This window comes from Sus scrofa, chromosome 1 (genome assembly GCF_000003025.6).
Source record: "Sus scrofa isolate TJ Tabasco breed Duroc chromosome 1, Sscrofa11.1, whole genome shotgun sequence".
NCBI classification, from domain to species: domain Eukaryota; kingdom Metazoa; phylum Chordata; class Mammalia; order Artiodactyla; family Suidae; genus Sus; species Sus scrofa.
Genome location: NC_010443.5, coordinates 74965819 through 74981049, shown reverse-complemented (window position 1 = coordinate 74981049; position 15231 = coordinate 74965819). Strand labels below are relative to the sequence as shown.

The 15231-nt window shown below is 41.2% G+C and overlaps 1 protein-coding gene across 7 annotated transcripts in view; it reads right to left on the bottom strand.

Moving 5' to 3' along the window:
• The window catches only part of ARMC2 (armadillo repeat containing 2), a 157919-nt gene that overhangs the window by 100693 nt on the left and 41995 nt on the right, over positions 1–15231 (bottom strand). For all 7 annotated transcript variants that reach the window (XM_021090841.1, XM_021090838.1, XM_021090844.1 and 4 more), the window contains 4 exons: positions 13596–13649; positions 11879–11974; positions 6980–7155; positions 1708–1810 (listed from right to left, as the gene is read on the bottom strand). In XM_021090841.1, the coding sequence (XP_020946500.1) occupies positions 1708–1810; positions 6980–7155; positions 11879–11974; positions 13596–13649 (429 nt within the window). The remainder of the gene's footprint in view (positions 1–1707; positions 1811–6979; positions 7156–11878; positions 11975–13595; positions 13650–15231) is intronic.

Here is a 15231-nt window from a genome sequence, read left to right as displayed (position 1 = left end):
AGTTACTCATATGGTATAAAGAGGAAAGCTGGGGGTTTCCATTGTGGTTGAGTGGTAACGAACCCAACTAGTATCCATGAGGATGGGGGTTTGATTTCTGGCCTTGCTCAATGGGTTAAGTTTCAAGAATTGCCGTGATCTGCAGCATAGTTCACAGACAGGGCTCAGATCCCCCTATGGTGTAGGTCAACAGTTGCACTCCAATTCCACCCCTAGCCTGGGAACTTCCTTATGCCATGAGTGTGGCCCTACAAAAAATTAAAAAAAGGAAAGCTTGTTTCCAGCTAAGACAAATCTCTGTAACAGTAATGATAGCAATAGAATGGGGTTATTAATATGTAAATGGGAAATTGTTCTTTTAATTGAATGTCACTCCTTGCCTCTTACTAATATTTGCCAACTTTATTTTTGGTTACAAACAGTTTGAATTATTATAGACTAATTAATCATTAAAGCAACTTAGGAATTAAAAGTCAACAAACCCTTAAGAATAAACTGGTTGCCGTATGAATGGGAAGTTAATCAAGACAGGAACTTAAAAAATATCTCAATCATAGAAAGGGATGCTTCAAATATAACATCTACCCTTTCCCAAGACAACTTAAGAACAGCCATCCAAATAACATACAATGCTAGGTTTTTAAGAGTAATCTAGGCAACTCTGATAAGCTTAATCATGACTCTCTCATGTTTACTAATGTCAATGCATCATTTGTCAGAATCTTTGTTTTTAGTCTATAATTCTCAATGGACTGATTCAGTGTTAAACATTTCTTTCAGTACTGTCTTTGTCAGCTGTGGTTAAAAAAAAAAAGATGAAGATCATTTATCCCATGTTGCAAAAATAGGACTTAAAAGTATTTCCTATGTTGTTGCCGTCCCTTAGATCAACAATACTAATTCATAAAAGATTTCTAACTAGGTAACTATTTAAGCATCCTAATTATTTAAGGGTATATAAAGAATTATCCATTATTAGCTAGGTATTTAGAATGTAATACAATTTCTCTACCTACATACTTGAAACACATTTGACACAATTTGAAGTCAAATTTCTACAACAATTATAGATGTCTTCCAAGTTTTAATCATTTCCACTATATCAAAAGATCAAAAATTTCAATTACGTCAAATGCTATTAAATGCATTTTTTCTAATAGTAAATCCAAGACCAGGAAATGAATTTTTTAAATAGAGGACACTGTAAAGTTACATATTGTTACCACAGACATTTAAAAAAAAAAAAAGTAGACTATCATAGGCTCCAAAGGATACATGAATGAAATAGGGAGGAGTTCCTGTGGTGGCTCAGCAAGTTAAGAATCTGACATAGTGTCTGCGAGCTTGCGGGTTTGATTCCAGCCTCACTCAGTAGGTCAAGGATCTGGCATCAGGTTGCAGTTGCGGCTTGGATCTGGCATTGCCGTGGCTGTGGTGCAGGACTGTAGTTGCGGTTTTGATTTGACCCCTAGCCTGGGGCCTTCCATATGCCTCAGGTGTAGCCCTAAAACAGAAAAAATAAAATAAAATAAATTTTAAAGGGTATATGGAAAACATAGAGAAGGACAGAGCAAAAATAGGCATCACCTAACTTCTGCATATTATGAGAAAATAAACTATGTCAGCTATCATTAACTTTGCTCTCCAAACTTCTTATTCATACTCAAGTAGAACATTTGCTTAACGGTAGTGTTCAATAATACTCACCCAGAATGCTGTCATTTTGAATCAGAGAATCATTCTTCTCACTTCTGCTAATTTTAAATATAAGTTTACAGACATTAAGGAGATTTTTTCCACTTACTTTAAGCTGCAGAGAAAGAAAAAACATTTCTCTTATGGAAGGAAATAAAGACTTACCATAATTTTAAAACCACAGACATCTAATTTAAAAAGTACAGCAAGAGTATTTTAAAAAAACACATAAAGAAAAGTTTTAGAGAAATCAATTCCCAAAAGGTCTGGTCACATATCTGTCAACTATGGCATCTAATTAACTCACTTGAGTAAATACAATATAAATGGTATTTAGAGTAGGCTCATTTTAATGATAAGCATTTATATTTTATTTCATAAGTTTTCATGCTTACATGTGAAATTATTAGCTACTTTTTAAAGAATATATGAGGAGAAGGGGGGCTGATGTTGATGAATTTAATTAAATAGAGTAATTGCTTTAAAATACAAAATTAAAGGAAAATGGATACTGAAATTTCAGATTAAGCTAACCTGGAAAAGAGCCCATCATGGAGGTGAAGGAAAGAAATAAAAGGGAGGAAGTACAATTCTATTTGTCATTTGTATAAAACAAAATTAAAAAGTAACATTTATTGATTAGATAAGATATGCATTTATTATTTAAGCCTATTTCTGGCATGCTTTGAAATAACTGCAAGTAACATTCAAAAGTTAAAATTACCTTCTAAGTCACAGAAAGATATTCAAGTAAATTAAGTAATAAATAAGTATACTCTTTTATAAAACACAGCATAGGAGGAGTGAGTCAAATGGATCTAAATTAGCTGCATATTTATCTAAAGCAGTAAAAATTAAAAATAAAAATCCTAAATTCCCATATTTAGGAACAGTTTGATAAACTGTGGAATATCAATACTATTCACATTAAGCAGTCACAAAAGTATAACAGTGAACACTATGTATAAAAAACATGCATAACAATCTGAAAGATGAAATATTATGTGTCTGCATTGTAAGAGTATAAAATACAGTGTGTAGGAATTTATTAAAGATAAATATATCCACGTGAGAAGGATGGTGTGAGGGTCATTATTTTATCAATTAAAAATCCTTAAAGTTATCTTCAATGTTATTAATGAGTTGTCAGCTAGTTAAAAAAAAGGTAATGGAATTCATCAGACATATTTTTAAAAGATTCATTCTGTGTTTGATCCACAAATACCACTGAGCTCCTACTATGTCCCAGGCACTGTACTGTTTGCTGTAGAAGATAACAGGTAAACGTGGTCAGCTCCAGCTGGAGGCAGGTGGAGGGGAGTATTAGCCATGGAGCAGCGTCTCTCTGCCCCCTGCTCTGGCCCTTTTCATATCGCCTCAGAGCAACCCCTGTAATAGGTGTAGTTGTTCCTATTTTGCAATGAGGGGTTTGCTCCTCAGGTCACGTCATTTCATCTTTGCATCACCTGGTGTGTATTAGAAATGCAGAATCTCAGGCCCCGCCAACCCTACTGAACTAGAATCTGCATTTTACAACTTTCCCAGGGGATCGTGTGCATGTTCAAGTCTGAAAAACTGTTGTGGAAGCTTCAGCCACTGTCACACGTGGCAGGATGGAAAGTCCTTCTGTTCTTAGGATGAAAAAAGGAAATGGAAACTTGAAAAAAATTTTTAACAATCAGGTATTTTAAAAATGTTCTTTAAAACCCAGAGAATAAGCTGAGTAGAGAGTGAAAAAAAAATTCTGAACCAATGGAAATATATATTGCCCTTCATATCTGGGAATGTATTTCAGTCTTGGCAATCTTCTACTAACTATACTGTGAGCCTTTGAAGTCAAAGCCATGATTTATTACTCTATGTGTGGAATGTAGCATGTGCTATGTATTTAATGAAACTTGCTGAATAAATGAATGAAGATAAGTAAACTCACCCTCCACCCAAGTCATTTTTTTCAGGGAAAAGTGACAAAGAAAAAAACAACAAACCGGTGTCAGAGCTTTCATTTAAAAAAAGAAACAACACACAACAAAACCCCACCATTTCCAGGTCTGCTATCAGACAGTTTACATTCATAACAAATTCCTATAACTTCTCTTTGGATAACTGTAAAATTATGATGTTGAGACATAAAAAGATAATAAAATATTAAATTACATGCAAGGAATGTAGACCACCCTACATAAGACAGCACTTCCCAAGAGTTCCTGTTGTAGCTCAGTGGGTTAAGAACCTGACTAGTATCCATGAGGACGCCGGTTTGATCCCTGGCCTCACTCAGTGGGTTAAGGATCTGACATTACTGCAGTTGTGGCAAAGGTCACAGATGCAGCTCAGATCCGGCATTGCTGTGGCTGTGGCGTAGTCTGGAAGCTGCAGCTCTGATTCGACCCCTGCCCTAGGAACTTCCATGTGTCATAGGTACGGTCCTAAAAAGGAAAAAAAAAACGAAAGGTAAAAAAGAAAAAAAAAGGGCCAGCCAAGGGGGCATGGCCAGCAAGAAGTTGCAGAAATAGCAACAGAACAAACAAAACAAAAAAACCCCACACTTCCCCCAGAGAGGGCCATTCCCTTTACTCTGCTTTATTTTCTTCCCACAGTGCTCAGCAGTGCCTTTGGCACTTTAAGTGTTTACTGTCTGTCTCTCCCGCTACACTGCCAGCCTAGAGGGCAGGGGTTATTTTATTCACTTGTATTCCCAGTGTCAAGAGTCCTGGCACGAAGTAGGTTCTTGTCATAGGGTAGTTTACCTCTATGTTAAACATAGTAGTTTATTCTATTTAAAGCAAACTTGGAAAATTAAAGAGAAGTTTAAAAATCAGTCATACTGGAGTTCCCGTCATGGCGCAGCAGAAACGAATCTGACTAGGAACCCTGAGATTGTGGATTTGATCCCTGGCCTCACTCAGTGGGTTAAGGATCCGGCATTGCCATGAGTAGGTCGCAGATGCGGCTTGAATCTGGCATTGCTGTGACTGTGGTGTAGGCCAGCGACAACAGCTCCAATTAGACCCCTAGCCTGGGAACCTCCACATACCATGGGTGCAGGGCCCTAAAAAGACAAAAGAAAAGACAAAAAAAAAAAAAAATCACTCACTCATACCATTGCCACTACACATAATCACTGTTGACACACTGGCATTTCTTTTCTGTCCCCCTCCCCATTTGGATGCCAGATTTTCTTCCCCTTCTGAAAAGTGCTGCATTCACACTGCATACATGAGCGTACTTAAAAAAAAAAAAAAAAAAAAAAAAAAAAAAACTTAATATAGGCAAATACGTTTTTGTAAGATTTTTTTGATACAAAGGTTAAAACGAAAACAGTTAAAACAGTTACAATGACAAGTCTGATAAACCCCCACTTAACCAAAGAATGCAAGAAATCAGAACGAACATTATACGTACTGAATTTTTTTAGCTATAAACAATATAAAATGTCTGAATTGTAATATTAAACTGCTAAGTAAAATATTGGTGGAAAGGATATTAAAAATTTTTAGTCCTACATATCTTCAGTTTTTTGTCAAAAGTTTTTTTCTTCGAGCACTTTTTAGGAGGTGCTCTTTTTAAAATTTACATAAAACCCAATTGCCAGGGTCTAAGGGAAACAGTGTCTTGCCCAGAGCATTACAGGAGATTTGGTGGCAGATGGGAAGTTGGGCTTGATGGCCTTGAAGGTTGTTCCTGGCCTCGTGGCTCTATCGTTAATCAGGAGGGACGGCCTGCCCAGCCCTGCACTCTGGATTGCAGCCTAGCGGAGTCTTGCCCCTGATTCAGCAAGGCAGTCAGTGTATCGGAAAGGGCTTTATCTAAACATATGCTTTGTTCAGAATGTGTTCACTGCCTGGCGAATCACTTCGCCTTTTGCCCTAAAATAGTTAAACTGAGCCATGTATATAATTAATTTGAATGGCACCTTTAATAACCAAGACAGTATTTTCTCTGCAGAGCCTTAATGAATTCAGGGCACTTTCCTCCTTTCTCTTTCTCCCTCTCTTTCATTTATTTAATTTTCTGGCTTGATACGGGGCAAAATGTCTAAGATTCAGATGAAAACCACAGGGCCCTTTCTGACCAGCTGGCCGCCTGGGTTACACCAGTAGAACGCTCCAGCCTCAGATTGGGGTTCCCCCAGGGCCAGGAGGCACCCCAAATCGGGGGCTGGAGAAGGAACTGGGCAAGCAGGCAGGTATCGTTTCATTTCTACTTATAACTTCTGACTTTAAATCTTCCCTGTGGTTTATGGTCTTTTTTTCATTAAAGCTAGTTGATCAATTATCATCAGTGAGAAGGGATTAAAATATCAACTGAAATCACTATTTCAAAGAAATGCTGCTTCCAGGGTCACATATAACACCACGATTTTTACAAAAAGGGGAATAGCTCAGGATGGCAGCCAAGTAAGAAGGTACTTCTCCAAAAAATCGCTTAGAATACATAGTCAGAATATCCTGCTTTTACGCAGAACTTCAAAGTAAGAAAGAGTAGGCATCCTTGCTAAACTATTAGTAGGAATGCAAAAGCTCATCTCCGCTGTGTACTTTAAGACTTTAAATTATATGAACTATGGGTGTTAAAACGACAGCTTTTACTTTTATTTCGCACCCAGGTAAACAAAGCTCCATTCATTTGTTTTAGCGGCTCTCTTAGAACTTCTACAATCATTGTGTCTTATCTTTTGGTTCCAACTGTTTATGGCTGTGACAACAAAGGGCTGCACTCACACAATGATATCATTTTGTTTGAGACAGTTTCTACAGACTTCTATTTGGTGTCCGGCCTTTTCTTCTAATACCTCACAGAAGCCTTCTATAAACCACCTTCCCATGACCACTAGGCAGCTGTTTCTCTGTCTCATGCAGGCTCCTAAAGCACCTGGCCATCATGTCCACAGCCCAAGTTATCTGAAGTTATTTATTAAGTCATGGGACAGAGTCAAGCACCCAGCAGAAACCGTAACTCTGATACTGATCTCCAGTTAAGTTACTTGAGCAACGGTTTTGAATGCATTTGTCTATTGTCACTTTTTTTTTTTTTTTTTTAAACCTAGCCACAGTCCCTATGTAAGCATTTATTTGAACACTTTCTCTGTACTCTGCCTTAGTTTCTTAGATGGTACTTTCCTGGTCAAATTCTGGGATGTCAGTTTACCACCTTAACTTTCCCTTTAAGGTTCTAAATAAACACACAGCGTCCCCATCTTCTTTGTAATATTTACAAATAAAGCATTAAACAAACCTTTTAGGTGCTAGCGTCTATGAGACCAGAGGCAAGAAAAACTTACTGCCAGAATAATTTTTGCAAGTTTAAGGCTCAGCAAGTCTGAACCAACATCGACTAGTTTATACAAGGTCTTCAGGAGAATGCTTCTTCTCTTAAATTTATTTCCCAGCATGTTTCCTTCCTCTAAGGCGAGATGAAGTTGTGTGCAAGCAGCACAAACCGTTTCAATGTTTTCTTCTGTGGGGGCAAAGAGAGTAAAGCAGAACTTGCTCATCAAGGTCAAGTTTTCAAGTGTGTCAAACACAGATAGTGTAAGTAAACCCCAAAATTATTTCCCCGGACATCTTCAAATCCTGAACTATGCTTTTCCCCTTTTCTCATCATTCCCATCTACCTGATTTTTTTTCCCTCCATGTGGTTGCTCCATCTCCTACCACGCTGACTTCTTCACTAATCAGTTGGCTTATCTAGAACATGGTCTTTCAAAGGGTGAGGTGGAGAGGGGAACAGCACGATCTCAGCTGGTCTCCTTCACTCCAGAGGCCCCCCTCCCTGACCAGGGCTCTGCTCAGCACCAGGGAAGCATTCCACTTGCACCTCTGCCTTTGAGCCTAAACCACACATTTTCACTGGCACGGAATGTTCTCCTTACCCCTGTCCTTACTGACTCTGGTCCTTCCGGGCTCTCTTTAGGTCCTGGCTCCTCCAGAAAACATGTACCATGCCGCATTCAACCATTACCTTGCACTGTTATTTTTCTTATATTTATGCATAAGGTGTTCTATGTCCAGTGCCCCCAAACAGGGGTCATGCTGAGTGAGTAGGAACCATGTCTTACACATCTTTTTATCAATAGTGCATGTACAGTGATGATACTGTACTGAGAGCCTGTAACACAGTTTAATACAGATGCCTCTTCTAATACATCCATTGATGAAAACAATGATCAATCTTTCCCCATGAGAACAATGCTTATTCTCTGAGAAAAGAGGGCTCAAAAATCACATCCACCACTATTTGGAGATGGGTTTCGCCAAGAAGGGATGAAAAAGAAGACTTTAGTTAGGAAAGAGGGGAGGCCTAGAACATTTTATTTTATAATTAGAATTCTGAAGAAAGTGATTTTTGAAAGTGGAAGCCATACTAACAGGCATACCAGAAGAAAAGTGGCACACAACATGGACCATATGGGGAAATATAAGAATCCACGGTTTAAGGAATTAAGTTGAAAATGTTATCTCTGAGAGACTCCATCACACAATTTAAAAGTAGGAAACCAATCTTAAATAAATACCATAATGTGCTCTTGAAAGCCTGCATAGAGGAAGTGTGCGCCTGCAGAAGGAAATGACTCAGGCCATTTTTAGCTCTTTTCAACAATAACATCTAAGAAAAAATTTTAAACCTCAATAGCTAAGTAACCTTCAATGCCTTTTAGTTATGCACTTAAATAAATGAATTGATGGGAAATGACTTAGACTAACGTTAAATAAAGGGAAAAACCTGAGCTCTATTGTAAGAAATACTTTTGTTTTGTTGTTTTATTCTTCTGTTACTGGCAGTTTCTTCATAAACCCCAAGTCCAGGTTGTGGGCCACTCCATGGCAGAGGGTAGACTTCAAGGCAGTTTTCTAATTAATACTTCCCTCCACAAACTCTTCGGCCTGGTGGCCACTCAAGAGTAGCTGTTTGGGCTTAAAAGAAATAAAAAGGACAGGCTCATGGGTCAAATTTTAAACTATCGATCAAATGATCTCTTTCGACCAGTGGTTTTGTTATAATTCCCACAGAGCCTCAAAAGACAATATGAATCTAAGAACGATCAAGATTCTCAAGGGGCAAAAGCTAGTGGGTGAAAATTTAATGAGTAATAGAAAGCAACAGAGTGTCAAAGTAACTTCTCCCCATAAGATACCTAGTAATTACAAAGGAAAAGTAGTAACTTTTTATAGCGGAAAAACTTGGCAGACCCTTCCCCAAGTGTTCAAAGTTCATATCACCCATAATGGACCAAATCAGCATCAGGTGCCTCCCGATGTGATGCAAGACACGGCACCCCTGGTGCTGTACACCTGCCCCAGTGCCTAATCTGCAGCTAATGGTGAGGAAATTCCAGACAAACGCAATCTGTGGGGCAGTCTATAAAATCACTGCCTGTTCTCAAATACGTCACAGTCATGAAAGAGACATGACAAACAATTGTATCAAGGGTTTTCTTTTTCTATAAAGGAAATTACTAGGAAAACTGGCAATATCTGAATAAGGTTTGTTGTATGGTAATTTCCAGATGCATAATAGAATGCCCTTGTTTTTAAAAGACACATGCCAGAATACTTAGGGATATATGGCATTATGATGGCAACTTGTTCTCAAACGGCTCAAAAAAGGGGGGAAAATACAATATGTATATGATGGGGGAGAGAAAAAGAGAACGAGAGGGAGAGAAGGAGGCAGGAACAGACAATGATAAAGCAAGTGAAATAATATGTTAATATTTTGGGAATCTGGGGGAAAAGCAGACAAGATTTCTTTGAACTATTCTTGCAACTTCTCTAAGTCTAAATTTATCTAAAAAGTAAGAGGAATTCCAACCATGGCACACAGGGTTAAGGATCTGGCATTATCACAGCTGTGGCATAGGTTTCAGCTGTGGCTTGGATTCGATCCCTGGCCTAGGAACCTTCAGGTTTGGCAGGTGCAGCCAAAAAAAAAAAAAAAAAAAAAAAAAGGAAAAAAAAAAGAAAAAAGTATCTTAGGGTTCTTGTTGTGGCTTAGTGGAAAATGAATCCACCTAGTATCCATGAGGACGCAGGTTCAATCCCTGGCCTTACTCATTGGGTTAAGGATCTAGCGCTGTTGTGAGCTGTGGAATAGGTCCCACACATGGCTTGGATCTGGTGTTGCTGTGGCTGTGGTGTAGGCCGGTGGCAACAGCTCTGATTAGACCCCTAGCCTGGGAACCTCCATATAGCACAGGTGAGGCCCTAAAAAGACAAAAAAAAAAAAAAAGTAACCTAGTTCTGCCACCATTTGCTGTTCTTAAAGTTGTCTATGGAAGAGACACCATCTTTCAGTGTTTAATATTCCCCTAAGAATTGAGATTCACCCACATTTCAAATCCCAAACTCTTGCTGCATTGTCTCTGTGGTGGCTATGGTGACAGAGCCCTCAGAACCCTCTTAAAATCCCTCAGGCTGCAGACTTTCTCCAGGACAGGCCTCTGTGCCCCCTACTCTCCCCACTGTGCTCCCCTTGAGATGTTTTCTTCTTTAACCCTTGCCCAAACTGACTGCTCTTTCCGTTAGTTTTCTATGCACATCTCCTAAGAAAAAGAACCCAAAGTTAACCAGGCTCACTAAGAGGAGGGTGAAAATGATGGACTCTCGAAGGGACAAAGTCATTTTGGTCCTGTTCTCAGGGTCTGGAGCTGTGGTGGACTTTGGAGATGGGCTAGCCTCACCTACGCCTCACCTGGCAGGTGAGAATGCTGCCGTGCACAGAGAACAAGAACCCCACTGCCACTTGCTTCCTTAGCAGCATCAGGACCAGAACCTCTATTCCAAGCTCCCACATTAACCACGACCACCACCAAGCGCCACTGAGAGCCCAGGAGGGGTGAGGCTGTTGGAACCTTTAAGGAAATGGGTCTTTTGCACAACTTCCTGGTTGTGTGGTTGGTGGGAAGGATGCATTTACCCTGATTCTCCTAGGGCTTCTTCCTAGGGCTGGGGCCAGAACTGCAGCTCCAGAGGAGCCGGTTTCAACTTTGGAAGTAGAATCCCTGAGGAGCAGCAAAGGGGCAGAAGGCAGCAGTGGTGGCAGTGGCAGTGGCGGCGGTGGTGGTGGCAGTGGTGGTGGCGGCGGTGGCGGCGGCGGCAGCATGGGGGGGTGGGAATTCCTCTGACAAGCTTTTCTTATGTCATCTTTGCAGAGACCCACAGGTTGTGGGCCTTCTTGCTGGGCATTCCAGAATAAAGGACTGGGCACATCCCAGGCCACTTCCTGCTAAGGGGCATCCCTGACATGTGTGCTCAACCTTAGGCAAAAAAGAAAAACAATCCTCCCTGAGGATCCACAGGGGACTGGGTCTAAGACCCCTGAGTGTACCAAAGTCTGCAGATGCGCAAGTCTCTTATATAAAATGGCTTAGTACAGTCGGTCCCCCATATCTGTACGTTCTGCATCTGTGAATTCAACCAACAGCGGATAAAAATTCCACCTGTAGGAGTTTTTGTCGTGGTGCAGTGGAAATGAATCTAACTAGCATCCATGAGGACGCAGGTTCGATCCCTGGCTTTGCTCAGTAGGTTAAAGACCCGGAGCTGCAGTAAACTGTGGTGTGGGTTACAGATGCAGCTCAGCTTTGCTATGGCTGCGGCTTTGCTGTGGCTCTGGTGTAGGCCAGGGTCTACAGCTCTAATTCAATCCCTAGCCTGGGAACCTCCATATGCCATGGGTGTGGTCCTAAAAAGCCAAAAAAAAAAAAAAAAAATTCCACCTGCAGTTGGTTGAGCCTGTGGATGTGGAATCTGCAGCTACGGAGGGCCAGCTATATACATTTGGGGTGAGAAAACCACGGCACACCTGCAAAGGTTGCCGGTCTAGGAGATTTAGTCAAAGTTTTAGAGGCCTGACATCTGTTTTAATTGTTCACTGTTTACATGAACTGCCTTGCCACTCTGGGGAGTTCAAACTGGCATTTCCTTGGGCAGAGGAGGTGCTAATTTATATTTCAAGGGGCATTTTAGAAGTAGGCTTTCTTGCTGCATTTAGAGTATCATTTTACTCACTAAAAATCAGGTTGACATGTCATGTCGAATACATGCATTACTGGGTAGAGAACTTCATTTGTTTTTGAACACATTCACAGAAAAGGTAGTCAAACTGAAAATATCAGGGCAATGGGGAACATAGAAATAACTTCAGATATTTTTGATTTAAAACAAAAACTTTTTTTTACCCTTTTCTAACGCATGCAAAATCGGTACGATCCTTGTATTCCAAAAAGCATCTACTTCTACTTCTGTATCCTTTTCTTGCAACTCGGCTTGTGAGGCTGTAAAAGAGACCCAGAACAGGAGAAAGAGCTGTGAAAAAGGAGTTGTAACTGGACCACCCCCACGAGTCTTTGTTTTCCGTCCCTGAAATTAATAAATCCTAGAATTCCATTATAATTGGCACTCCCGCCCCCCAGCAAGCCCAACTAATTTAAATTAGAACTACATATCTTCTGATCAAATCAACACAAATTAAGCTCAGATAATGTAAAGAAATCACAACTTTAAACTCTGATTGGGACACTGCATAAAGTCTTAAGCTTTGTAAATGTTGAAATCACTGTCAGGGAGGCAAACAGTTTGGAGTTTGGGGGTTTTTGTTTTTTACTTAAATGTATCTCTCTGTAATGTAAGATAAACAGAAAACTATAGTTATGGCAAGTATGGATTTTGAAAATGTTCAGTGAAAATTTTTCTGAGAAGCAGGCCTGCAGGGACTTTCTTTCCTATAGAAAATAATGTCCACGTTATTGCGGGGTCTGTGCCGTTCGCGCCAGCGGTTCTGTGAAGAGCAATGGGAAGAGCCTGAGCTCTGGGCGCTGACAGATCTCAATTCAAATCCCAACTCCATACTGACGCACTGGGTGACGGGGGTCTGGTTTCTTATCCTTTCTGAGCCTCATCAGCAAGACAGAGATTAAAACATTTGCCTTCAGGGTTATGAGAATTCAAAGACATGTCACAGGCAAAGCTCGGGGCCCAGTGCCTAGCATCTAGTAACAATCAGTATGGATTTCACCTCCCTGATTAAAAAGCCCACAAACAGGTCTGCACTGTCTGAAGAGTATCGGGCTGCATAGAACCATCAGGAGGAGATGCCCAAGAACACAGGCGGTAAGAGACCAAAAGCTCCCACAGCCTGGGTACTCCAGATCCAGAGCCCTCTCTAATTTTGTCACAACACTCTGAGGAGGTTTCCACATTGTCACTATTTTCCATATGAAGAAAGTGGGCTCAGGGGTGTTAAGTTACCTGCCCAAGGTCACAGAGTGCCCAAGGTCACAGAGCGCACTTGACCTCTCGAGGGTTATTGTGCCCTGCAACAAAATGGCAAGCTAAAAGGTAACTTTGGGGAGAACTGTCAATCATATTAGAAACTCCAGATCATGATTATATTCCATGCAGGCAAGATCTCAAGATGGAAAATGCTGACAGTCTAGCTGGAGGGGGCACTGCTGTGCTGGGTGCTCAGAAGCAGGGCTGGAGACAAAATCCTCAGCCTTCCTTCTCAGAAGGCACCCCCCCTAGAGCCTTCACCTGGCACCCAGTCAATACGGACTCAAGGAGTCCTGGTAGCAATTGCCTGGTACCCTCAGTGGGTGCCTGGACCCTAAAAATGTCCCATGGAGAGTTACAAATCATATCAGCAATCTGAAGTTTCTGCGGAAAAAGAGGGTATAGTGAAAGGGTGCAGGCTGTATATATTTAGATTGTTTTAAGAAAAGGTAAGACAAGTAGACTAGGGAGGTGTGGTAAGAGCACTGGTTCTAGAGTCGCTGGCTGGGCTGGAGTCCTAGCTCTGCCACCGAGTGGCTGCCTTTGGGCAAGTTGCTTCACTTCTTGCCTGTAAAATGGGGATAACAATGAGAACCTTCAAGTATTGCAATTATGGGTTATTACCTTCTCTTGTGTGCTCCTGTATTTTCCAAATCCTCTCATGTACTTGTATTACTCCTGAAGAGAAAAAAACACACAGCACATACTAAATCACCCAAGCACATGGCAATGGATCACCCAGAGCAGCAGGACAGTCATCCCACCCAGGGCACAGGCCATCCCCGATGCACTCCATGCTGGAAATGGCCACCCCGATGCAATGGGTCTAGGCCTGCCTTTCCTCAAACCTTCCTGATACCACCAGGGGTTGATGCACACAGGGCAGGAAGAGCCCATGGACAGCAAAAGCAGAGAGAAAGGATGTCAACAAAGCCGGAATTAAACATCGTAGGTGCTGTCGACAGGGTTCATAGCAAGGTCGCACAGAATTTGTCTAATCCATGAGCAAGAAGTCACTATGACAGAGAGTTGAATTGTCTCTAGGACAAAGTCAGTCTGTACCAGTTCACTATCCCTTAGCCAAAGCCTTTGGGAATAGATGTGGCTGGGGATTCAGAAAAACCTGAATTTTAGTCAGGCAAGCTGGTGTCCACATTGCATGTTCCATGCTACCGCCAGCAGCGTCTTCTGGGACAGCGTCCTGCAGCAAAGTGTGTGGCTAGTCGTGCTAATGCAATAAAGGCTGTAATTGGCCTCCCAGCAGTACAGGTCAGGCATCGCCATTCAGTGAGTTTGAACATTATTTCAGCTTTCAGAGCTCTGGGGCTTGCAGAACCACTGATAGAGGACTGGAGACCACCACCTCCATCTCTTTGGATCATTACTTTTATGAGCCTGCCCTAATGTTGCTAAGTTACAGGTATGGATTCTAAAGGTGAGCATGACTAGTCAAGCAGTATAAAAAAACAGAGCTGCTGTATTTCCAGGTGTGGGGCATATTCAAATTCCAGAATATGGTGAGTAAAATCGACTTACATAAAGGCCAGGGGAAAGCCAGGAGATCATAAGTCAGATGAATATTTTAATCGACACATATTTATGACACACTTAAATATGTGAGAAATATGGACTTCAAGTCCAATTGGTCCAAATCAGCAGTTTTAACCTCTATGTAACAGGCTCTTTAGTAGGCGCGCTCTATGAGAAAACATGCTTATCAAACCATTTCTCAGGACAAACGCAATGGCTATCATGTGCACCTCAGGAAGAGCTGGATTACAGGGGTGAGCCAGAAATCACAGAGCAGTTTATTTAACCTTTGGAAAGGAAAGGCTCTCGCAGGCCCTCCTGCATGTTTCTAAGACTTGTTTCTTCTCGGAACAGAAGTCAGCCAGACCCTGTGGTGCAAGAGTTTGCTTTCAACCCTCTCCCAGGAACCGCTGTGCGAGCAGTGGTGGCCGGCTCCAGCCTTTCCCCTCACGCACCTCCTTCAACGCTGCTCGCCACAAAAAAATCCCATCTTCGACAAGAACCCGGCTTCTGCCCTAGAAACTGCAGCCCAGGGTCACATGGTTACTTTTTAAGATCCGCAGAAGATAAATAAATAAAGTTTGTCTCAGTCTTGGGCAACAACCTGATATTTTAGAAAGCACTTTCATCTAGGTTCACAGGTTGCTAAATATAAAAATTATGATTCAACAGGAAATTGGGTAAGTCGAGCAGAAATTTCAGCATGTTTTTGAAGATTTTTTTGCTGTCT